This window comes from Mus musculus, chromosome 8 (assembly GCF_000001635.26).
Source record: "Mus musculus strain C57BL/6J chromosome 8, GRCm38.p6 C57BL/6J".
Classification (NCBI taxonomy): domain Eukaryota; kingdom Metazoa; phylum Chordata; class Mammalia; order Rodentia; family Muridae; genus Mus; species Mus musculus.
In genome coordinates this window covers 71,277,165-71,303,017 of record NC_000074.6, presented here as the reverse complement: position 1 = coordinate 71,303,017, position 25,853 = coordinate 71,277,165, and the positions used below count along the sequence as shown (strand labels likewise).

Below are 25,853 nucleotides of genomic sequence, written 5' to 3'. Positions count from 1 at the left end.
AGATAAACCCAGTCAATATCTTATCTCCTGTTTTTGCACCTGTGGTCTTGTGGTGTATATCTTCTTTGTGACCATTGGTTAATGGTCTCTGTAATCCCTTGGAAGGAGCCCTAGGTTTTAGAAGTATATTGTTATCTTAGAAGTAATTAAGCAGTTCTGTTATAAAAGGGTCTCGAATGTCTTTGTGTTTCCATTCTGAACAATGGTGACCCTAGCATGCTAGTTGTTTCTGCAGAATAAACTCTCTTTGTTTTTGTATACTATCTGAGTCTGGGGTCTTCCTTCAGTGGTTTTCTGACCCTTACACCTCTCTAGGAATGGTCCTGGGACACACACCTGTTAGCAGTGTTTCCTCATCCACCCCACACCCTTCCTGCTTGGCCAGCTGCTAGCTCACTCTCTCCCTTCTTTCTGAAGATGCACTGACTCTTATAGGTCCCTACTGCTCTCTGGCTCCCAATGTCCTTGAGGTAGGATGTGTGCATGCAGTCTGTTGGTTTGCCTCAAGTGCTGGGTAAAGGTATCAGAGCCAGTCACTACTGCTTCCCAGTGTGTGGCAAGGCAGGAATCCCTACCTTACTAACCCTGGTTATGACTTTCATTGTGTCCTTTGCATGTCTCAGAGCCCCTATGGGCACATCAGACACCATAGATACTGGCCATGACTCCAGGTGCCCACAGGCTACTGTCATGATCCTCATGTTAGTGTTAAGGTACGTCAGGAAACAAGAGCAGGGATGATGGGAGAGTAAAGGGGAGGAACTCCAGAGTCATGGTCAGTCTCTGGGCCTGGTGGTCTCCATGTCCTTGGCAGGCAGTGTGAAGGCAAGACTGAAATTTACAGAGACTCTCCAAGGCAGGGATGTGGTGATGGTAGATAATTCTTAAGAAAGTGGGCTTGGTAGACTTAGTAGACATTGGAAAAGTGATGGCTATGTATGCATGAGAGCCTGAGCCTAGCACCCAAAACCAACATAAGAGAAAGCCAGCATGGAGGCTGGGCTTGTAATCCCAGTAAACAGAAACAGGAGGGTTCCTGGGTTTAATAGCCAAAGCCAGCCTAGTCTGGTGGGCAGGGTCCAGGCTACTGAGAGATCCTGTCTCTATAATGAAGGTGGATGGCACTTGAAGACAGATACCTAAGGCTGTTCTCTGGACTGTATACCCCTTACACACAGACAGACAAGACAGACAGACAGACAGACAGACAGACAGACAGACACACACACACACACACACACAGAGAGAGAGAGAGAGAGAGAGAGAGAGAGAGAGAGAGAGAGAGAGAGAGAGAGAGAGAGAGAGAACCCTGCCCTGGACAGCCACAGTACTGTAAAGTTATCTGCTACCACTGAGACTCCTGCATGGACAAACCCAGTCTCTAGACACCATGGAACAAACACCTACTTCCAAGACTTCCTTTCCCAACTCCCCCACACTGTTAGAAGACCCAGGGGAGAGTGCCCACTGTACACACAGGTTTCTACATTGAGCATCTGTGACACAGGTGGCAGGAACCAGGAGCCAAGCAAATACACATGGCATATGAAAATTCATCTTTCCAGGGCTCTAGACTTTTCTATATGTACATGGAAGTATAGTCATCCCTCAGTATCTTAGGGAGTGACTCTGCACACTCCCAAGTCTTCCTGGTGCTTAGCACACTGGACACATGAGTGCTGTGAGTGACTGTGTGAGAATGCCTAGGAAATGGCAGTCCTGTGGCTTGGTCCCAATGTAGCCAGAGACCTGAATGACTGCACCACAAGCATTCACTCATCTCAGACCCAAAGCCCACCATGGACTGACCCTCTCAGACCCAGAGCCAAAACAAACCTTTAACTTGTCCACCTCTGTCAGATGTTTTGTCATACAATGAAAAATAATGACAAAAAATGATGTCTATTTGTGTATATTTCTGTGTGTATATCCATCTCAGGATAGAACCTGGAGTCTTGTGAATGCTAGTCAAATACTAGACCTGAGCCACAACCTAAACCCCTCATGGGGAGATTCTTTGCACCACCCTGGGCCATGCCCCTTGCCCACTGCAGATCTTTTCCACCACTCTGCCCTAGTGTCCATTCCTGCTGTGATGATAACATAGCCTAAGAAAATAATCCTGGGGGAGAAGGACTTGGTTCCCAGTCCCAGGAATAGCATCCATCACTGTGGGAGTCAAGGATGCTACTTAACTAGTCACACACATGGTTAGCAGCGGGCAGAACAAATGCATCACACTGTACTCAGCTTGCTTTCTTCACTCAGTCTCGGATCCAAACCCAAAGGGATGGTGCCACCAAGACTGGTGTTTCTTCCCACTTCAATGGCACAATCAAGACAAGACAGTTACCAAAGGCCAATGTGGTCCAGACACCACCTTCACAGCTGATACCAGACTTTGCAAGTTGGTAAGTAAAACCAAGTATCCCAGACTTCCAGTGGACATCCACAAGCACAGGCAGAACAAACCCAACATTCACATTAGATCTTTCTGAAAACTCACTAAGCCTACAGGCTTCTTACACAAAAGAAAAGGTGAAACCCAAAACTGCTCATTTCTGGATTTTTCCACTTACTATTTCCAAACTGCAGTTAACCATGAAATATTGAAGCCCAGAAATAAAAACTGGTTAGAAGGGGTTGATGTCCACTGTCTGCAAGAAAACCTGCACTGGGCTGGGGATGTGGCTTGGTTGGAAGAGTGACTGTAGCTTAGTTGGTATGTTACTTATAGCCCAGTGGACAGAGGGCTTAAATAACATTCACACGAGCTTCCATTCCCAAAACCACATAAAGTAGGCCTGTCATGCCTGTCAATCTGATACTTAGGAGGTGGAAGCTAGTGGATCAGGAGTCATTCTCAACTATAGGACAAGTATGAGGCCAGCCAGGGTTCTATGAGACCCTGCTGAAGGACAGTAAAGGAAGGGGAAAAGTCCAAAGGAAGCCTACTGATCCTGAGGACAGTCTGGCATAAAACCTTTGTTGGGGAATTCCTGTTATTGATCTCATGGGTGCAGGAAGACATGTGACTTGATGGACTACTAAATACGGCTTCCTGGGAGCACCCAGGCTGGAGGCCCTGTGATACCTCTCGGCACTTCTGTCAGCTGCTCAAAGTCCAGTGTCTCTCAGCAGGGCCCGATTGATATCTGGACATACTGCATTATGACTGGAAACTGTCAGGCAGGGCATACAACCCCAAACATGGACAGCAGGAAGGACAAGAAGTATGACCTTTGTATGACTCTGGCACACCCTCATGCACATGGGACCTGCTTGTCCTGAGACATCCTACAACCCAGGGGTCCCCTAGACTGCTTTCTCTTCACGTGGTCCACACAGCCCCTAGTTCTGCATTCTGCCCTGGATCTCTATGTATCTGATTACCTGTCCATCCATCCCTCAAGGGCCTTAGATCCCAAGGCTTAAGTCACATTGTTCCTTCCTGCCTCCACAGTGGCTATCTAGTGATCCTGACTTGTTCAATGACCTCATCACCTCCCAGGAAATGCCCTTCAGCCCCCACTACTCAGCCCCACACACATTAGCCTCCCTAGCAAACACCATGATCTTCATTCCTCCCAGCTATCCACAACATCCTCCATGTTTAAACTTTGAAACATTATTTTTATTTATTTTGTGGAGGTCAGAAGAAAACTTTCAGGAGTAAACTCTCCCCTCCTACGATGCAAGACCCAGGGCTTGAACTCAGGTCCTGAAGCTTGGCAGCAAGCTCCTTTACCCACTAAACCATCTTGCCAACCCAGGATCAGGCACCTTCTAAGGAAGTCAAGAGGGTCCTTGAGTTTCTGTTCTACCTTAGATGAGCTATCAGTTGACTAAATCCTCCAAATGGTTCCTGCACCCATCTGCGACCCCTACTTCACTGCACTAAGATCAGTCCTTCGTAGCCACTGGTCTTACCTGCTTCTACCCCTCCCCACCCCAAAACTCCCAGAGGCAAGCTGCCCTTGAATGCAACCTCTTAGCAGGGTGGGCTTATACATGTGGACACATGTCCTACTCCTACCCATGGATGCTTGGGTACTCCAGCCCTCAGCAGGCTGCTACAGGGTATGCTGTTCCATGTGGGTAAGCAGTGACTATACTCCTTGATCCTACAGCATTGCTCTAGTGGTGAACCCTGAAGGGTAGAGATTTCTCTGGCAGGGGAGCCTAATTGTAGCCAGCTGTGCTAAGGAATGAAATGGTGACATAGCTAGCAAGTAAAGGAACCAAGCGGTATCTGACCACAGGGTGGAGTATTACCCAGCCATGAAAAACAAGCAAAACTTCAACACACCCTGTAACACAGATGCATCCTGGAAACACGCTTTTGAGTGACCAATGGTCACGTGATAAATGATGAAACTCATATGAACCTGTCATAGCAGGCAAAGCCAGAGATAGGAAGTAGATTTAAGAGCAGTGGGCATTGATAACTGATATGGTCAGGGAATCTTTTGTGGGAGATGGAATATTATGGGTAAGATAGAGGTGATGGTTGTACAACACTGAATGTACCAGATGGCATTGTGACAGTTGATCTTGTCAACATGATAAACCCAGAGAGAAGAAACCACAATTGAGGAATTGTCTCCATCAAACTGGCCTGTGAACATGTTTGTGGAGCATTTTCTTAACTGCTAACTGATGGAGGAGGGGCCAGTCTACTGTGGGCGATACAATTCCTAAGCAAGTGGGTCTAAGCTATATAAGGAAGGCAGGTGAGTACTGATTGTAGTGCCTTAAATCCTACCAGCACTCTACAGAGTTCAAGGCTGGCCTGGTCTATATAGTTGAGTTCCAAAGTCAGCTAATGCTATGTATGTATTAAAAAAGAAAAAAAAAAAGAAGAAAGAAAGAAAGAGAGGAAGAAGGGAAGGAAGGAAGAAAGACAGAAGGAAGGCAGGGAAGACAGGCAATAGCCTGGGGACAGCTGGTAAGCAGCATTCCTCTTTCTGCTTCAAGCTCCTGCCTTGGTGTCCATCAATGGCAGGCTATAATCTATAGCATGGAACAAGCTCTTTCTTCCCTACACTGCTTCTGGTCATAGTGCTCATCGCAGCAACAGAAAGCAAACCAAGACAATGTTGTGTCACTGGGCTGAAGACTTTATAAAGTGCAGCTTTAGCTTGAGACTGGAGTGCTGAGCCAGGGTGAGCCCTGGTTCTGTGCTGGCCAGGGGACTCCTGCCCATACCACACTACAGCACAAGCACATGGAACAGCAAGTGGCCATGTGGCCAAGCCTGAGCTGGAGAACTGAACTACGACCCTTTAACCTCTTCTTAATCACAGACTCAATGATGTCACCAACTCCCATCAGCTACCAACATGTCACCTGGGGACAAATCTCTAAAACATGACATTTTAGAAATTCCCCCTCAGACCAACAGCAGCTGCTGAGCTGCACTCTTGGTTGACAGACAGAGACAGGGGCCTCACAATGTAACCCAGACTGGCTTCAAATTCCTCCTTCCTTGGCTTCCAAGTGCTACATTGATAGTCACTTGCTGCCACACAAGCTGAACCACACATTTAACCTGTCAATATCAAGGCTGTTAAACACCCCTACTACATAGGCTGAGGTACTCCCAACTCCAGAACTTTTCACCCGAGTCAATCTGGCCAAACATCTTCACCTAGCTCTTTGGTTTCTCACATCAATGAGTCCATGTCCTCGTGGTTGGGCAGAGCCAAGCCACCATACCTCAGGGAAGCCATGACCAGTGGGCAAAGGTCCTGCGGTCCTTGGAGAGTGGAGTCTGGTTTACAGGGACACAAACCTTGGCCCTGAGCAGGAGGCAGCAGCAGCTTCAGGGCCCATTCCTGTTCTGGAGTAAAAGTGTCTATGGTGGCTGAAGTTGTGGGCTATCTCCCTCCCTCAGACTCACCTGGTGTGGCAGGGCCTGTGGCTAAGTGAAGCCAAACCCAGGGAAAAGATGTGGGTCCATGTTTCATTTCTGCTTTCAGAATCAGAGCCTCACATGTCAGCAGCAGCTGGGGACATGCCAGGGCCAGACAGTCTGTGCCCTGCTTCCCTGGAGTGAAGCCATGTCTCGGGCATACTTTCGGGTGAACCCCATGACCAATGTCCTATGTGACTCTGCTGAGCTCAGTGCTGTCAAGGGGTGCTGTGCCCATCAAGAGTAACAACCCACTGGGCTCACAAAGCTTCCAGATGTCTTACTGCCCTTGTAAGCTCAGGCAGCCAACAGCTCACACAAGTGTCTCCTTCCTGAAGGTAGGCAGTATGTTGAGGGCCTACTGCTTGCCTACTAGAGGATGCCCTGGCTCATGTTGTCCCCACATTCTTTGAAATGGCAACTATCCCGGGCATGCAGGGACACTGATTGATAGACCCCTGTCTTTCCATAGGAGTCCTCCTGTTTTCTGGCCAGTATTGCACTGTGAGGCTGCATCCGGGCCTGAGAGGACAGGAGGGCCCAGTGACACCCTGACCTCAAAGCAGCCCAACTTCTCCTTTTGGGGAGCTGAGAAAAAGTCCCTGACACTGCAAGCTGCATGTTACCTTTGGCCTATGCACAGGCCACAGTGTGGGACCCTAAGAGGACAGGAATGAGGCTAGAAAGTCACATGAGCTGGGTTAACCTGTGACCCAAGGTATACCAAGACCTGAGCTCTGGCAGCTGTAACAAGGGAAAAGAGGCCTCACAGTTTCAGCTAACATGGCTTTGCTGGATTTGTTGGTCAGTGCCTTTCATGCAGTACTCAAAAGAGGAAGTGCGGGGGTGGTGGTGGTGGTGGACAAGTTGGGACCAGCTTTGGCAACATAGAAAGGAAGGGCCATATTTGGTGTGTTACATGTCTGTAAGGCACTAGGGAGGTAGAGGCAGGAGGATCAGGAATCCATGGTCATCCTTGGCTACATAGCCTTGAGGCTAGCCTAAGCTACATGGGTACCTGTCTTAAAGTAAACATAAAACAAAACAAAACAAAAAAACTTGTGCTCACATGTACAAACCTCACCCAACACACATAATTATAAATGAAATTAGAAAAATAGATAAAAGAAAGAAATATAAATCAGGCTGAATGTGATGTATATTCCTTTAATCTTAGCACCTGGGAAAGGCAGGTGGATTTCTCTGAGTTCAAGGCCAGCCTGGTCTATATAGAGATTTCCAGGATAGGCAGAGCCACAGTGAGACCCTGTCTCAAAAATAATAAGTAAATAAATAAGATAAATTAAAATTACAAACAGAAAAAGGGTAACCTTCAGGCAGAATTCTCTGTCTCTGAGGGTGACTCCGGGCAGTATTCAGGCAGGAGGTGATGCAGGGGACACTGGGCATTCTCAGGTGTTCTTGTGTCATGTCTACAGGAGTGCTCCTGGCCCCTGGTGGAGGGAAGCTGGGAATGCTCAGAAGGACAGCTCTGAGCACTGTGCAGGGAGCCCCTGAGCTGATGGGCACTGCATGAAGCATGCTGACTGCCCTCCATGGAGCTGGCTCTGCCTCGTCTAGAACCCAGCAAGGCCACCAAGGTCTCCCCAGTTCAAAACTGCCAGAGACTGTGGTTCAGGGTGTTCTGTGGCTGAGGCCCGAGAAGGAAGCCAGCGGGACTGGTACCTGACTCTTACCAGTCACTACGTGACTGACAGTGACAATAGTCAGTGCTGTGCCAGCATCACTGAGGGGCACTTCAGCGATGAATGAGGAGGCTGGTAGTGGCTTCACCAGCACAAGAGAATGACAGGTCCTGAGACAATTATGGAGCTGGTAACTAACCCCTGAGAACAAAGCCACTGAGTGTCACCTGTAGTTAGTCTATGGGGGCCACTATGGATAAGTGTGTGACCCCCGCATAATTCACACCTAAACCCTTGGCCCAGGATGTGGAAGGGTGAGCTCATTTGGAAACAGGGTTGTAGGAACCTATGTTCTGTGGCTATAACAAAACACCCAGACTGGCTACCTCACAACAATGAGGGCCCCCTTTAGCTCATGCCTCCCCTTCCTTACCCTTGGGCTTTCACCTGTTCAATTAGAGGGTTTCTGCAGGCTCTGCGTGATGCTTCCAGTAGTACCGCTCCTGTCTCAGCATGGAAAACATGGCCACCTGAACACAAGTGCCAAGAGACTATGAATCCTCATGACCAAGGCACCTGCAGCATAGCACCACATGCACAGGGGCCCATGCTCATGAATGAGGTAAAATGTCCAGGAATTGTGCCATGCCACACAGAACAAGCTCAATTTAAAACCTACAAACCGCCAGGTGGTGGTGGCAAACATCTTTAACCCCAACACTCAAGAGTCAAAGGCAGGAGGATCTCTGAATTCGAGGCCAGAAGAGTCTACAGAGCGAGTTCCAGGACAGCCAAGGCTACATGTAGATAGCCAAACAAATCAAAACAAAACAACCAAAAAAACCCTACAAACAGCGTCTTTAGGGACTTTTCCATTTCTTATCAGATCATGGTTGACTGTTGGTAACTGAGGGAGGCTTCTGTATTTGTGCGATAGGTGGCTGATCTGCACAGATGAATGGATACAAGCTGGAGAAGCCAGAACCAAAGGGAAACTTAAATTATTTTTCTCTTTTCAAGTCAGGATAGCTAAGTCAGGTGTAGCCAAGGCTGGCCTCAAACTCTCTAAGTAGTCAAGGATGACCCTAAATTCTAGATCCTCCCGGCTCAGCCTGCTAAGTGTTGGGAGAAGTACGAGCTACTGAGCTTGGCAGAGAACACCTTTTCTGTCACTCGGTGTATTTTGTTTGTTTGTTGATTTGTTGGTTTTTTTTTAAGTTTATGCACCGTGGGATGCTGAACCTTCCTTTGGCTTGTTGAGCAAAAAGCAGAACCAACACCCAAGCTGGTGTGAATCTGAGTCCTGTGACCTCACATGATGGCCTACAATGATCTTGGTGGAAGAGGAACCTAGATGAACACAGCAGGCTAGAAGCAACTGTAGTGAATCTGCACATCAGACAGCAGCCATCCACACAGGGTGGGAGGTAGGGGAGGTGGGAGCAAGAGGTTATAGGCCAATGTGGCCACCAACTCCAGCTCCTTACTCCAGGGACCCTCAGGGATAAAGAAGTCTCTTACATCAGGGTCATGCCTCATTCTGGTTTGGTATTCATGGGGCAGGGGTGGCGGTAGACTTGGTTCAAGACCCTCCAGGCCACACATTCCTGAAACTTTTCCCATGCCAATCTCTACATCACTAAGAATCTGCTTGAGGACAATGACAGGGAAGAACTCATCAAATGTGTTCCCCATATTCCCATTTTTGCCCTTTAAAAAACATTGCCTACGTATTTTATTTGTTCTGTGTGGTTGTTTGCATGAGTTTATGTGCATGGCATGTGTAGGAGCTCTTGGTGACCAGATCTTCTGGAACTGGCATCACAAATGGCAGTGACAAATCATGTGGGTGCTGGGAATTGAACTTTGGTCCTCTGCAAGATCACTACATTCCCTTAACTGCTGTGCCATCTCTCCAGCCCCATTTGATCTTTCAAAGTTTGTGCATGCATTTGGAGGCTGGGGACAGCTTGGGTGTCATACCTGGGACACTGCTGGCATCCTCTGGGGCAGGCCTCTCCCTGACCTGGAGCTCAGCCCTTACCCTAGTCTGGCTGGCCCACAAGCCCCAGCCTCCTGTTTCTGCCCCTAGTGCTGGAATTTGCACACAGCCATGCCCAGCATTTCCCAGGGTTCTGCAGGTCAAACCCAAGTTCTTGTGCTGTTAAGGAAAACACTCTGCTGACCCCTAGTCCCCACATGGACCAGCCTTCAGTCAGCTGGACACAGAGCCTGCACATATGGAGGATCAACTGTCAGGGGATGCTACTTAGCAAGGGGAAGAAAAAGAGTCGCAAAAGGCTGAGGACACCCAGGAACAATTGCATTCATAGGACCAAACAGCAAGTGGGGCATAGTGAGCCTAGCCCTGTGACCAGTGAGCCTGTGGAGGGATGAAGACTGTAGGTAGGGATGGACAAGGAAGAAAACCAGGTTCACAGGGTGATGGAGACACTGCACCACACTAAGGTGGCAGCCCAGGGTGTCACACTGGTACCCACATACATGGAAACACAGCTTTGAGGTGCATTATAGACTTAGGTAAAATCAGTACAGCACATTGGCTTCAGATATAATAGCACACTACAGTGCAACGAAGCAGAAGATGAAAAGTTGAGAGGAGGTGCCCGAGAGGTCTGTTACCTGCTCAGTGCTCTCTGGTCTTGGAAGAAATCCTACTGAGCCTGGTGGTAGAGCACACTTTAAATCCCAGAACTTTATAGGAAGAGGCAGGTGGATCCCTGTGAGTTCTGAGGCCAGCCTGATCTACAAAATGAGTTCCAGGACAGCCAGGGGCTACAAAGTGAGACCCTGTCTCAGAAAGAAAAGAAAAGAAAAGAAAAGAAAAGAAAAGAAAAGAAAAGAAAAGAAAAAGAAAAGAAAAGGAAAGAAAAGAAAAAAAAAAACAAAAAACCAAAGCCCACTGGCACCAGCAATGTAGTTCAGTGGATAAGGCATGTGGCGATCTGAGTTCGATCCCTGGGATCCACACCTTGGGAAAACTAACCTCAGAAAGTTGTCTGCTGACATCTAGGTGTGCACTATGGCACACACATATCCACTTATAAAATTAATGGACTTTTTAAAAAGCCTATTGAGAAAGAAGGGCTGGTAAGATGGCTAAAGTGTTAAGAGTACCAGCTGCTCTTTTAGAGGCCCCAGGTTCGATTCCCAGCACCCTCATGAAGCTCACAACTGCCCATAACTTAGTTCCAGGGAATTTGATGCCTCTGCTGTTTCTGCAGACACCAGGAACAGACAGAACGCAAGCAAAACAACCATGCATGCACATACATACACATACATATGTACACACACGTACCAGCATACTTTTGCATACATGCATACATACACACATACACACCACACACATACACAACAAATAAAAGCTTATCACTAAGAAAGAGAAACAGACAGAGAGGGGAAGAGAGGGAGAGAGAGAGAGAGAGAGAGAGAGAGAGAGAGAGAGAGAGAGAGAGGGAGAGAGAGAGAAAGGGAGAGAAAGAGAAGAGCCAAGTGGAGCTGTTTCTGGGACCTCAACTGCAGATCCCAGCCCACAGTCACCTTTGACCTTCATGTACTATGACCTGAGACATGTTGATATCTTGCCTTAAAATACCCAGAGCTGGGCTCACTCACTCATCCCTTCTGTCACCCATGCCCAGAAGGCTTGCCCACAGTGAAATATTAATGTCTCCCGTGAAATTTAGTTACTTGGGATCCTGGGCAGCAGGCATAAGGTGTGGGATCCGAAGTGGTCTCCCTCCAATATGCTGTAGCACCATTTCCCTGCCGCCCCTGGGATGCCCTGTGATGTTCAACATGAGCACATCAATCTGTTGGCCCAGGACCTGAAGGGCAGATGAACACCAGACATGTGAGCCCCGCTGCTCCCATCTCCCATTTTGGATGCTCTCAGACCTGAGGTCTGGCCTGGCCAAGCCTGGAGACACAGCCTCCCTCAAGTTCTATAAATACCTCTGGGTAAAATGCACGGCCCAAGGCTGTCCTCACATCCCAGCCACCCCAGGGCCAGGACCGATGGAGGTACCCTTGACACCCCAAATTCATGGTCGGAATTGTTCTAAGGAGCTGACACTAAGCCTGCTGCCCTGCCTCATCCAACTGACTCTGGTGTGCACTTTCTCTTTGTGGTACTAGGTGTAGAACCTGGGAGGCATACAAGCACAGTGCACTCTGGGATGGACATGTGGCTTGCACATGCTCAGTAAGTACTGGGAAGACTCAGCATCACACAGAGCCGGGCAGCAGGCCAGAACTCCCCATTTCTTGCCCTTCACATCCAGGCCCTGGTGCTCACCTCCAGCACAGGCCCTGCTCCCAGGATGGTCCTTTCGACGCCACTGGCATAGCCCTTCTGGCTGAGCGCTGTGAGGCAGTGGATGAGGAAGTTGGTGCTCTGTGTCTTGCCAGAGCCACTCTCACCAGAGATGACGATACACTGGTTCACGTGCTTGCGCAGCATGGCGTAGTAGGCTACATCGGCCAGAGCGAACACATGTGGCTCCAGTTTGCCCAGCTGTTGGTTCTCATACATCTTCACATACTTGGGGTTGTAAATGGGCAGGAACTTAAAGGGGTTGATGGCCACCAGGATGCTGCCCGCGTATGTGTAGATCTTTTGCTGCATGAAGCGCAGCTTCAGGTTCTGCAGCAGGTTGGCTTCAGTCAGCTCTGGCAGGTTGCACAGGTCATCAAAGTCTGCTTGAGGCCTCGGCAACAGCCCTCGCTCTACCAGGCGACATGCAGCTGTAGGCTGAGCCAGCAGCTGTATGGGCAGGTACTGAATACTGCCATCAGCATTGCGTTCCTGCAGCAAGAAGTAGTAGCCATCCTCCTGAGGGTGCTCGTCCTGAGCTCGCCGAGGCCACAGTAGCACTCGGTGTACAGGTGAGTCGCTGGCATCCAACACCCACTCCTCCCCGCCTGACTCCTTCACCTCCACCAGCACGTAGTGCTTCGAGCCATCCAGGTGTAGGCTGGCCACCACATCCTGGATGACATCGCTTGTTGTGCTGTCCTTGGTGGCGGTCACACGGCATGAGGTCTGGCTCCCAGCGCTGGACAGCTGCGGGTAGATGTGCAGGTGGTAGGTGGCCTGCTGCCGACGGCCCGAGCTGCCAGCCTCGTGCGCACTCATACTGCCGGCCTCCTGGCCTCAGCATACCTCACCGGCGGGTGCACACCTCCTGTAACTGGAAGAAAGGTGGGGGTTAGCCTGGTGATCACATTGGCACACGGCTCCAGATCCACAGCAGAACCAACCAAGGCAGTTCATACCAGAAGCCACCAACTGCTCTTGTGTGAGGACCCAAGTACCTCCCATTTACCTGCTTTGTGACAAACATGATGGAACCCAGAGCGTCCTATAGATAAGCCAGGGCAATAGCCCTGAGCAAAGTCACCATACCTGGGGGTGGAGGGCAAATTCTAGGCAGGAGCTCTACCCAAGCCACGGCCCCAGCCCCTCACTAAGTAATTCTAAGCAGGGGCTCTACTCAGGAGCCATGCCCCAACCATGAAACAGATTATTTTTAATAAAATGCATTTACTTCTGAAGCCTGCAGAACAAGGAATAAGAGTTTGATGCTGGTAGCAGCCCGGGTGGTATCTTGAAGCAAGAAGCACATCAGTATGGGTGAAGTGCGTGAGCCCACTGTGTACCAACTGAAGACAAATGAGGCCTTTGCTCAAAGATCAGCAGGAGAAGCTGATCTGCAACCCCAACAGTGAATGAAAACCAAGAGGAATAATTATCCTCGGGAGCTGAGGAGCTTTCAAAGGAGCGCCGGCATGAAAGAGGTTCTGAAGGATGAAGAGGATGAGGAGGAGTTCACTCACGAGACTGGCCACTAAAAATGTTGTACTCTCACAGCCTGTTTTTATAAATAAAGTTTTATTCTAAGGCAGAAATACTATGTGTGGCTGCTTTTGCTATAATACCAAAACAGAATGGTCACAAAAGAGACCGAGGGCTGACAAGGCTGCAATATTTGTCTCCAAGCCACTTCCGGACATTTGTTTGCTTCTGACTTTGCAGAAGTAACAAGTGTGACTCGACAGCACAAGCCTAAAGGGCTGGACTGGCAGCCAAGGGATGACATCAGATCTGGGATCCTGAGCTGTGAAGTGTTAGGAGAGACATGCTGAAAGATGTTCCCCGTGACAGGTCGACAGCATTGGTTCCCACAGGCACCATGGGAATGCTCAAGGCACACAAGACACAAGCTTCACTTTCGGGTCTTCTCACATCATTAAGGAGCTGTCTCTTCCCTTCCAGCCAGCAGCAGGAAGACCACGTGTTTAGGTGGAATCTGGGTCATCTGAGGATGAGGTCCAGCTCAGTGGTGAGGAACTTGCCAGGCATTCTTAAGGTCCTGAGTTCAATCCCCAGGCTTGCAAAACAAAATATTTGTTCAATGTATACAGGCACACTCGATAGGACAAATCTATCATCCCAGCTACTGGGGAGGGTAAGGCAGGAGGATATGAATTAAAAGATAATTCAGCATGACTTTGTCTCACAATAAAAAAACGTGTACAACCAGAGAGACCCAAGGTCAGACAAGGCTGTGATATTTGCCTCATAGCCACTTGCAGATGTTGCTGGCCTCTGACTTTGCAGAAGTGTGACTCGGCAGCATAAGCCTATAGGCCTTCAACATAAAGTGTTTCAAAACAGCAGGAAACAAACACTCAAATCCAAAGTCCAAACATACCCAGCCAGATCCACAATCTGCAGAAAACTCCCATCTGTGGATCAGTACCACTAATGCCCAAAGAGGTCACAAGGGGGCGCTGGATCACCTGCAACTGCAGTTGCAGATGGTGGTGAGCAGCCATGTGAGTGCTGGGAACTAAATTTGGGTCCTTTGGAAGAGCTACCAGTGCCAGTTCTGCAGCCTCTACTTCTAAATGTCCTAACTACCAAAAGGAATGCAGTGGTACAGACACATATATACATGCAAAACACACATACACATAAAAAAATTAAAAAATAAAATACATCTAGACATGGTTTACTGTCTTCAGGACCAAAAGTTGATGGCCCTGAGGGCAGAAGTGCCTGACAACTAGATTGGATTCCTGGAGCCCACACAGAGAGCCAGATGCAAGTCTGTAGTTCCACAGTGAGACAGGAGGAGATAGGAGGCACTCAGAAGCTCAAAGCCCAGCTTGCCTGGGGTACACAGCACCACTGCTGCAGAAACGGGAGACTGTGACTCAGAAACAAGGCAGAGGTTAGGTGAGGTGGCACACTATTGTCACCTTGGCATTTGGAAGTCAGAAGAAGAATGATCAATGCGTTCAAAGTCGGCCTCACATATACAACAAGTTGGAGGCAAGTTTAGGATACAAGAGACCATGTCTTAAAAAAAAAAATCAAACAACAACAACAAAAAAAAAAAAAAAAGGAAGGAGAGAAAGCTCATCTCTCAAAAGTCCTGTGACCTCCAACTGTGCACCATGGCAAGAGTTCAAACACATACACACACACACACACACACACACACACACACACACACACACACACACACACACACAGAGAGGTATGTATGCACATATCATGTTACTGGTTGACTCTATACACATACTTTTGTTGTTGCTCAGTTTTGGGCCCGTCTTTTCAGATAGGTCCCACTATGAAGACCTGGGTACCCTGGAACCCATTATGTAGATCAGGCTGGCTCAATCCACAGGTCTGCCTCTGCTTCTGGAGGGTCCTGTTCTGGTTTTAGTTGTTGTAGTTTCAGACAGTCTCACACTGTGGCCTGGCCAGCTAAGGTCCTGTGGTCTAGGTTCTGCCTCTGCCTCCTGAGTGCTAGGGTCCCAGTTGTGCACCACAGGCCTTGGGACATTTGTTTCTTTCCATATTTTGTTTGCACCTGTGTCATGATGCACAAGTGCATGTCAGAGGACAATTTGCAGGATTCCACCATGCAGGTTCTGGGGATTGAACTCAGATCACTGGGTTTAGCAGTAAGCACCTCTACCTGCTGAGCCATCTCACTGGCCCCTGGAAGCTGGTTTAAATGTTAATCATTTTTAATCCAGCAGATGCCAGTCATTCCCACCCTCCATGAATCTCTCTAGAGAAACAAAGGAGGCAGGTGAACATCCCCAGCACTGTGTTTCTAAGATCCCTGAGCTAGAAACCACCACAGCAGCCATAGCTAGAGGATGGACAACTTCAGCATAGCACAGATAGAACCACAAAACTGGAAAAACTCTGGCCCCCAAACACTACACACAGACCTGACAATTCTGCTCTTCTACACCCCAAAGCTCAGGAACTCAAATCCCAGGATGGGACTGTATGCAGTGTGGCTTGCATTTAAAGGCAGAAACACACCGATGATGAATGGATAAATAAAATATAGTCCAACCACAGGGGGAACAGCCCTCAGGTACAGTAGAAATGTTGCATTAGTCCACAGCACATGGGTGAAGTTAGGAAACATGATGTGGCTATTGCTCAGCTGGCAGGGTGACTACCCAGCATGTGGAGTCCTGGGTTCCATCCTCCAAAATGTAGTCTGAAGGTGGTTGCACCTGCCACCCCAGCACTGGGCAGTGGAGGCAGGAGGATCAGGAATGCAAGGACATCCTTGGTTATACAGGAAGTTGGGCCAGCCTGGTCTGCATGAAAAAAAAAAAACAAAAACAAAACCAAAAACAAAGAAATATCTCAGCACAGACAGTGTGTGTGTGTGTGTGTGTGAGAGAGAGAGAGAGAGAGAGAGAGAGAGAGAGAGATACAACTAACAAGCAATATCCAGAACAACCCAGTCTACCAAGGCAGGAAGGAAAACAGAGGCTGCCAGGGGCTGGAGTGATGGGTATTCTAGGGCTATGGACAAGTTCTGGAATGGACAGCTGTGAGAGTTGCACAACACTGAACTACTGAGGAACTGTCTGCTTTCAATCGTGAATTTTACACAATTTCAATAAAGTGGAAGTACTCAGGGTGTGTATTCCATTCTCTAAAACCCAGCTAGCCACACAGGAAGCTAGCTGACTGCTGGCTGGTGGTTGCTTCCGGGTGACATGAAATGGAGGGTCAGGAGACCCATGTGCTTCTGATCTTGGTCATAGGAGCAGGCTCATACCACAACCTACAATGCCACACAAACTTCCTGTGACAGGTTCACACCTTTATAGACTGAGAACCAGGTGATGTGATCTTGAGGATGGCCTGGACCACAGAGGGAGGACAACATTGCAGGTGACAGTGCCCGCCGATTCTGACATGAACTGAATCTTCAGGATCGCCTCTGCTTGAAGCAGAGCACCTACTCCCACAATGTGTCCTGTGAGCTCCCCAGAACATTAACACATACACAACAACAAGAACAACAACAAAATGGAAAGTTGAACAAATCCCACTGACCAAAAAATAAAAACTAGGCTTGGTAATGCATAGCAGTACTTGCGAGGCTGAGGTAAGAGGATCCCTAGTTCTAGGCCAGCCTGGACAACAGCTAGACAGACCTTGTTTCATTCAGCAAGGACAGAGTTGGGAGTCTGTGAGCACAGCAGGGGACTGGGGTGGGGTTCACAGCTATGCTTGCCTGGCAGTTCAGGCCACTCTGAAACTCAATCATAGAATGTTCCAGGTGGTGCCACCAGAGTTCAAAAACATTTTGTGTGAGAAACACAGGGACTCAAACTGAAATTCTATGCCTTAATCAGTCACATACACCTACATGCCAGTTATTCACTGCGTGTTGACCTTCAATCAAAGATGGCCTATAGAATCAATAGAGGGTCATGCAGATGACATCAACTAGTGATGGTGTAGCTAGTTAGTCTGCTGCATGATATTTGCAAAATGACAACAAAGACTAATGATGTACATTGAAAAACATCTGCCAAATGAGACCTGACTGCACACTGCTTGTGGACCCACAAATGCACACGCTTGTGAGTATACACACAAACACACATGCCCTGTGCATACAAGATCATACAAACATGCCCTCATGCAAGCTCCTCCACACATTTATACACGAGCCTTCAGACATGAACCCTTGGGTCCATGCCCAACACCACAGAAACTTGCCCACAGCCAGGCTAGTGAAAACTACCCCTCCTAGAGCTTGCGTTCTGGGAGGTGACTCCAGTGTGCCTGTCAACTGCAGGCGCAGGAGCCCTGGATTGTTTGCCAGCAGGCTGCCTGGAAACTGGTGGCTAGGGGTTACACTGCTGCCCACTCAGTACCTAACAGGGACTGCCTCCCATGGGAAAGGCCAGAAAGTTCTGTCGATAGGTTCTGTCTAGTTCCTGGAGCATTGCCACCCATCTTGTCAAAAGACCCCTGACTGAGCCCCTCTGGACATGTTACAGATGCAGGCTGGGGTACTCTGTGACCAGCTCTGGCCCTTGCTCCAGGAACAAGGCTCATGGGGAAAGTTAACAGAGCTAGGTCAGCAAGCTCCATCCCAAACGGGAAGGTTTCTTGCTCAAAATGCTTGTAGCCCTGCCAGGCTGTGGGCAGAGGAGGGCAAGGAAGTCAGCTAGTGTCATGTTAGGAGACTGTTCCTTTGACAACTCTTTTTTCCCATGTTAGAGTGCCTGCTTCCTGGAAAATCCCTCCCATGGGACCTGCCTAGGGAGCCTTTGTCCACTAGCCATCCCCTGCAGGAGCATCCTGATGCAAGGATGAAGCCTTCCTAAAAGCAGCATGGTACCCACCTGCAAACCTTTGCCCAGCTGACCACAAGCACTTGGGGGTAGGGGAGCTCTGCTTGAGCATAGGGTTTTAAACCAATGAAAGCCTGGCTCAAAGATAAAAACCTACACACACAGACAGAGACACTAAGAGAGACAGGGATTTTACTACTGAGTCAGTTTTGAGAATTAAAGCTTCATGACATCTCTCTCAGGAAGACTTGTTGGCTTTCTGTGGCTTCCAGCACACCTTCCTCATGAAATGTTCAGTCTGGGACCTGGAAGCTCATCAGGCTGTGGCCCAACATCTTGTCTTAAGTGGATGTGAAACCGTACTCTGAGAATCCCCTGGTGTGTCAGGAAAGGGTGTCCACACGGGACCATGGAGCCAGAAGACATCCGAAGCCCCTGTGGAGTAGAGTCCACTAGGTCTCATGGAGCTTGAGCAGTGCTAGGTGCAGGAGGTCATGAGAAACTATATTCTCTCCTGCTTTATTATTTGTCTCAAGAGTCACCCAGTGTGGTGCACTCTGGCCATGAATTCAAAGGACAAGCTACTGTGTCAGGACTCTAAGTGTGACCATAGAGCCTGGTGTACTCTCTTGTTTTACCGTGTGATCCAGGCTGGCTGGAATCACTCTGCCTCAGTCTCTAGAGTGCTGGAATCATAAACAGGTGCCATTATGACAGCTTCTCAGCGCTCAATAAATACTGCAAAGCTAATGTGCTTGCCCTACCTTCCAGGACCACCATCCCATACCCCCAAACTATCAACATGTACCTCGAGTGCAGGCATGTAGGTCTGTCTGTCTCTTAGCAGGAAAGAAAGATATAGCTGCAAGGTGACAGGAGCATTTCCTGAAAGACTTGCTCAAAAACAGTTCCCTTTGGGGTTTTGGAGAAGGCTCACTGGGCAAAGTGCCTGTCATGTCCTGGGTTTGGATGCCCAGAGTCCACATAAAAAGCCAGGCACAGATTCAGGCACTGGCACACCCACTGTTGATCCCAGCACTCAGGGGGCAGAAGCAGGAGGATCTCTGAGTTCGAGGCCAGCCTGGTCTACAAAGTGAGTTCCAGGACAGCCAGGGCTATACAGAAAAACCCTGTCTCAAACAAACAAACAAACAAACAAACAAACAAACAAACAAGCCAAAGTGAAAGCCAGTGTGTGCCTATAACTCCAGCACTGGGAAATTGGAGGTAAGGGGGCCCAGGCTTCACTGACTAGCCTGTCTAGCCAACTGTCTAGCTTCTCTGAAAGCAGAGGCAAGCAGATGAAGACAGCCTGGTAGTCTAGGAATTGAGTTTCAGGCCAGCCAGAGCTACCCAGTGAGACACTATCTAAACAAACAAACAAGCAAGCAAGCAAACAAGCAAGCAAGCAAGCAAGCAAGCAAGCAAGCAAGCAAGCAAGCAAGCAAGCAAGCAAGCAAGCAAGCAAGCAAGCAAGCAAGCAAATCCAGGCCTGGCTGCATGTGGTGCTCAAGTATTTGGGGTGGTACAGACACACAGGAGAGCTCAATGGCCAGCCAGCCTCACCTAACAGCAAATCTGGTTCAAGAAGACGTCCTGTCTTAAGGAAACAGAGTCGAGAAGGATAGAGGACAGGGATGGCCTGCTCTGGACTCCTCATGTATGAATACCTGCATACATATGCAGTATATGAATTTAACGCGCGCACGCGCACGCACACACACACACACACACACACACACACACACACACACACACACACGATACACACACATATGATACACACAACCAAGCTTTTAGCAGCAAGCCTGACTCCAAGAAAACACAACTTTCGACCCATGCAAGAACAACTTGAGGCCCCAGGGTGGAGATGCAGGCTGAACACAGGCAGCCACTCTTCAGGCTCTAAGCATGCCAAGCATCCTGCATGAAGAGCTGGGCTTGGATCCACATTCTGGTAGCCACTCTGGAATTCATCAGAGGAGGCAGAGTGGGGACCCACAAAGAGCAGGGCAGTCGACTCAAGTGTTATATAAGGCCATAATTTGAAGCCACATGTTTAGCGGATGAAATCATTCCCTAGCTAAAAGGAGAGAGCTGGCGTTAGGGCAGAATGGGCTGAGAGGTGGGGGATCCTCCACAACCAGCAGTTCCTCTCTGTTCCCCGAGTTTCTTTTTCTATTTGTCTGTGTTTGTATCCTCTTCCCACCCCACAGACAGGGTCTGACTATGTAGACAAGGCTGGCCTGGAATAATCCATCCTCCTGCCTCTATCTCTAGAGGGATTAGGATCACAGGCAGGCATGAACCACCACACCCATCACCTAATTACTATTTGAAAGCAGAATCCAAAATGTGCTGATGAATGACTGAAAGCAGCTGATCTGACAGTTGCAGATATCACAGCTGTAGGAGCCTCCTCGGACAGCCCTGACCCAGACAAAGATCCACAGATATAAGATGGTCTCAATGCAAAGGCCATCTGGGAGTTAACAGAACATCTCACAGCTCAGCTTCTAGGTGGATAGTCCAGTGTCCATAGGAGGAGCTCACAAGAGGAATTCCCTCTCCTAAGTAGAGATGGGCTGGGGGCGTGGCTCAGGGGTGAAGTCCCTGCCTAGAACCCTCAGTGAGGAACTGTGGGGATGTAGCCTAGTGCTACAGCACTTGCCTCCAATTCAGAAGGTCCTGGTTTCCATTCCAAACACATTGAAAAGAAAAAAAAAAGTGTAGGTGGCCCTAGGAATGAATCATGGGTTGGCTGGACTCCAGCCAAAGTCCAACAGGGAATACCAGGAGAACTGTAGGTAACTACTTGGCTCAGCCACTGCTGAGAGGCACATCCCTGGATGCCCAAGGGACACAAGGCTTCAGAGGGAAGGCAGGGGTGTATAATAACTTCCAGCCAGAACTCTCAGTGTAAGCCAGCAACACGGTGCCATCCTTCAGACTGGCAGTTGGTTGGGCTCCTCCCTGGGATCCACATCCACTTGGAGCCTCAGAGTATAAAGCTACTTGGGAAGAGGGCTGTGACAGAAGCCAGAGGATATCAAAGGAAGTCCTAGGTGCAGTGTCTGGCACTCTTAGAAGACACAAGGCCGGCTTGAATGGTGGCACACTCCTGTGTTTATAGCACCTGTGCCAGGACCTCAAACACCTCCCCCCAAGACTGACCGCACAGTGGAGATGCTAAGGAAGGAGGGTCTAGCAGTTCAGGGCTACTCATCAAGACCCTGTGTCAAATAAGGCCATAATAAAGGACACAAGAGATGGAGACTGCTGGGATGGGACCTGAACCATGGGCCACTCAAGTCCCAGATATAGAGGAGGCAGGAAGGAGTTCCCCTGGAGCCTCTCAAGACTGTAGTCTCCAGGATTTGGGACTTAAGGCCTCCAGAGCCAGAAAATTTCATTCTTGCTGTTTTAAGACAGCTGGCTATGGGCACTTAAAACAACCCAGCACTGCCTCTAGGTGCCCAAGAGGGGATATGGGGTGTTCTACCTGCAGTGGTTCTGTGGTGTTGCTAGCAAGCCCTGCACGTTGCTGTGGCCTTCTGCCTCCCCAGTATGAACATGGTGAAAAGGCACCTTTGGAGCCTCCTCTAACTCCACAATAGGGCTCAGAACAAGCCATTCTTCCTTCCTGAGGCCAGGAGACAGCACCCCTCCAAGCATGAGCTAGGCCACCTTAATTACCATCTGACATCCATCTTTCAAGGTAGATCTCCCTGCCTGGAGTCTACCTGCCTGTGTCCCAAAATTCCAGTATCTGTTTTGTCTGTCTCTTTCTCTCTCAAAAATGTCTCATGTAGCTCAAGCTGGCCTCCAAATCACCATGCAGCTGAGGCTAGCCTTCCAATTCCCAGACTTCCTTCCTGCCTGGATGTTAAAGTGTGTTTATGTGGTGCTGAGATAGAGTTCAGGGTTCTATGTACCCTAGGAAAGCTTTTCAACAACTCTACCCCAGCCCTGATCTACCTGTCTTCTTTGAGGCAGAGTTTCTGTAGCTCAGGATGGTCTAGCACACCTCATCTTCCTAGGTCTTTTTCCTCAATGCTAGGATGACAGGCTTGTGTCCTCCACACCTTTCTTTCCAAACAATGAACACCCCCTCAGCATTCTCAGGGTCTGGTACTGGGTTACCATATGGCCATGAGGGAGGTAAATGACACTCAGCCAAAATAAAGGCACATTCCCACAGTCACACAGACAGCCTGGACAGGACTGACATGATCAGCACCATTTTTGACTGCTATTGCTTGAAGCAAGGTCCTCCAGTGTCAGGATAACCATCCATACAGCAAAGAAAGGATCTGCCCCAAGCATCTGAGAGTGGGGAGACCCAGAAACCCATGTGTCAATATGGGCATTTGGGACAGGGAGGTAGGGAGGCAGGGAAGCAGCCAGAGCTGGACACAGCTGGAGGGAACCAGGCACACAGGGAACATGGGGGCAGGGACCACATGAGGGCAGGGCCATAGGCCATCTGGGGTTAGTTTGGAACAGGGCTTCCAGTTTGGTATGAGAGGAGGCAAAGTAGGAATGGTCAGATTCTGAGGCCCCATAAATGTGGGAAGGAGCTTAGACGGTCACTGGGTCATATAGGGACATTGTGGGCACAGATGGAGGGTCTGGGGGTTGCAGGGTCCCCTGTAGTGGTCTCTGCAGGTGTCAGGGGAGTTTACAGTGGCTCTATCAGACCTATGACAAGCAGGCAGACTCTGGCTGCAAGTGGGAGTCAGGGGACAGGCCCTGTGTGTAGCCAGGTTCTGGAACATTTCCAGGTGCCCCATGGGCTGCAAAATAAAGGCAAAGGACACTGTGAAGCAGGCGGGTTTCATGCACAGGACATACATAGCTGTAGACCTTTCTAGAATTTCCATAGATCATCTGTCACTAGCTTTACCATGGAAGGTACCAACATCCTGCCTTCCACTTAAACTTGGTGAGATAACTAGTCTAATCCTAGTAGCACTCACACCTGACCCTTTTTACTACTGAAACAGGGTCTCCCTATGGAGCCTACAGTGGCCTTAGGGTCCTAATCATCCTGCCTCAGAGTGACTGGGGATCCTGATCTGCCTTCAAAAGCAGTTGGTTTATAGCCTAGGAGGAAAGATCAGATTACGACTCTATGGTTGGAACCATCTAAGGCCCCAGGGTGGTAGGATTACTATTCCAGCCTAACAGTGCAGCCTGAGTCAGCTCTGCTCTGAGAACCCCTCCACCCACCCAGTGACATCACACCATGGGACTCTCTATCTCACATAGGCTGCTATGGAATGAAGTAGCCACTCAAAAAATACTGGCTTGGACTCCTACAGGTCAATAATCCTCTGTGGGAAATGCCTGGAACCACAGCATTTTAGATTTTGGATCCTTCTGGCTTTTAGAACACTTATAAATATAAAAAATAGGAGATGGGCATAGTAATGTATGCCTGTAATCCCAGGCATGGGAAACTGAGTCAGGAGGACTGAAGACTGTAAGTTCCAGGCCACCCTGTGTTTCAAGAAAAACAAGTCATGGTGAAGATTCCACTCAAGTAGAAACCAAAAGGCTTCCACATGGGCCCTGCCATCTACTGGTCAGCCCTCCCACCCTCACAGCCCCAGGGAGACACTCTGCAGCATTTCCCACGGTCTCTCTTTGGATGGCAATCCATCCCATGATTCCATGTGAGGAATCTTCCAAACATGGCACCATGTGAGTGACCCAGAAAGTTCCAGGTTTGGGAGAATTTAGGAGCTTACATCTAGGGATGATCTACTGCTGTGGTGGAGCCCTTGCCCAGCACGTGGGGGCCCCAGGTTTGGTCCCAACAGTAAACACAAAATCCTAAATAATAACACCAACAAAACGTCATGAAGCCAACACTCCTGACCAGTCTCCTCAAAAGTCCACAGGGACCTGGCTCCACATTTAGGACAGAGCACAGCCTCTGTGACCTGTGAGAAGGGATCTAACGGGGGAACCTTTGTGGATACCTTTGGTGTCAGTCATTACCCAAACCCTTGGAAACCCATCTAAATGGGGGCTCATCACTCACATCACCAAGAAAGCCCAGGCCCTAGGGCCAGCATGGACAGGTGGTGTAGAAAGCATGTCTCTCATGTATATCAGTTGCTGCCCCTGGGCTGACTCTCTCCTCAGGGGACATCACCTCAGAAAGTATGGGTGTCAATGGCTCTTCACAGGCCAAGGCTGGGACACTGCTCAAGTTTCACAATGCACAGCACTGCACACTACTGACCATGACATGTCCCCAGTACACACCTCTCAGAGGCAGAGTAGCAAGCTTCAACAGAAGTGACTGTCACACAACTCAGGGTCCCCTGGAACCTCAGGACAGTCACACAGCTTGAGTGGGGCAGTCTGCACTGAAGCCTCACAGGGACAGGAGATGGCAGTCTGTCTCCTCCCCATGCCCACAAGCCTCATGACAGGTCTAGCAAAGGGCTGGAACACAGTGACCTGGAAAGATAACTGCAGCCTCAATGGGGTCCAGACACCTGTAGTGACATGCCATCCCCTAACCTCCTCATCTTTTTCTGCTAAACCCATGAGATAACACAGAATCATTGCCCAGGGAAAGAGCTGGGTCCCCATCAGCCCCAGATTCTTCAGATCTCCATCCACAGTCATGCCCACCCTGACTCCATCTCCATATGACAGTGAGATCTTGGTTTTTTTTTTTTTTTTTTTTTGTCCCAAGCCAAGCCCAGGGACTCCAGCATCCTCACCAGGAAATGCCTTTGTCTGCAGTCACCTGTAGACAAAGATGAGAATCCCCAGTATCACCTCTCAGCTCCTTCCTGGCTTCACTCACCCAAGAATGAGAGGCAGTGCTCTGCCTCTGGGAGGAGTAATAGAAGGGGACCATGGGTGATGCACAGCACTCCCACTTCTCTGGTTCTCTGATACTCCTTACATTTTTTTTTAAAATTATGTGTGTCTGTTTTGATAATATGCTACATGTGCAAGTATATGCAGAAGGCAAAAGAAGGCATCAGATTTACATGGAGTTGGAGTTACAGCAGACTGTGAGCTGCCCTAGGTCTGTGCTGGGAACTCAACTCTGGTCCTCTGGAAAAACCCCTGGACACTCTCACAGTTCCTGCCAGGGTGTGAACTCATGGCTGTACAGATGAAACAGTTCCTATTCCCCCCACTGTCTCTGGGGCCAGCTCCAAGTCTGCCTTCCAGTCAACCTTCCTGCCTCATTCAAAAAAATTTAAAACTTTTAAGAAGCTTCTGTGGACCAATCGTCCCAGACAGGAGCTGGTCCATTTTGGAATTGCTTTGGGATGTTGTTCTGTGACTCGGAAATGCCTGGAAGGGGTACCTCATTCTGTGCTATTTGTAAGTTTCACCTGGCCCTTTACCCAGCACTCACAGCTGCAAACAGAACTCTAAAACAGCCCCTTGTAAACCATAGGCAAGCCAGGTATGGAGGTTCCTACATATCATCCTACACTTGGGAGCCTGAGGCAAGAGGACTGGGAGTTCAAGGCCAGTCTGGGCAACCAAAACAAAGTCCCCAAAGATCACCAGCTCTTTCTAGGCAGAATTCTTACCTCTCTGGATTCATCCTGAGCATAGGAGGAGAAAGGTCCAGAAAATTCCCT

The 25,853-nt window shown here is 49.1% G+C and overlaps 1 protein-coding gene across 28 annotated transcripts in view; it reads right to left on the bottom strand.

Moving 5' to 3' along the window:
* The window catches only part of Myo9b (myosin IXb), an 88,138-nt gene that overhangs the window by 57,696 nt on the left and 4,589 nt on the right, over positions 1–25,853 (bottom strand). For all 28 annotated transcript variants that reach the window (XR_379036.2, XM_006509566.2, XM_006509579.3 and 25 more), the window contains 1 exon segment: positions 11,882–12,776. Coding sequence is in view for 27 of the 28 variants with exons in the window: in XM_006509566.2 (XP_006509629.1) it covers positions 11,882–12,721 (840 nt within the window). In the remaining variant the exon portion in view is untranslated.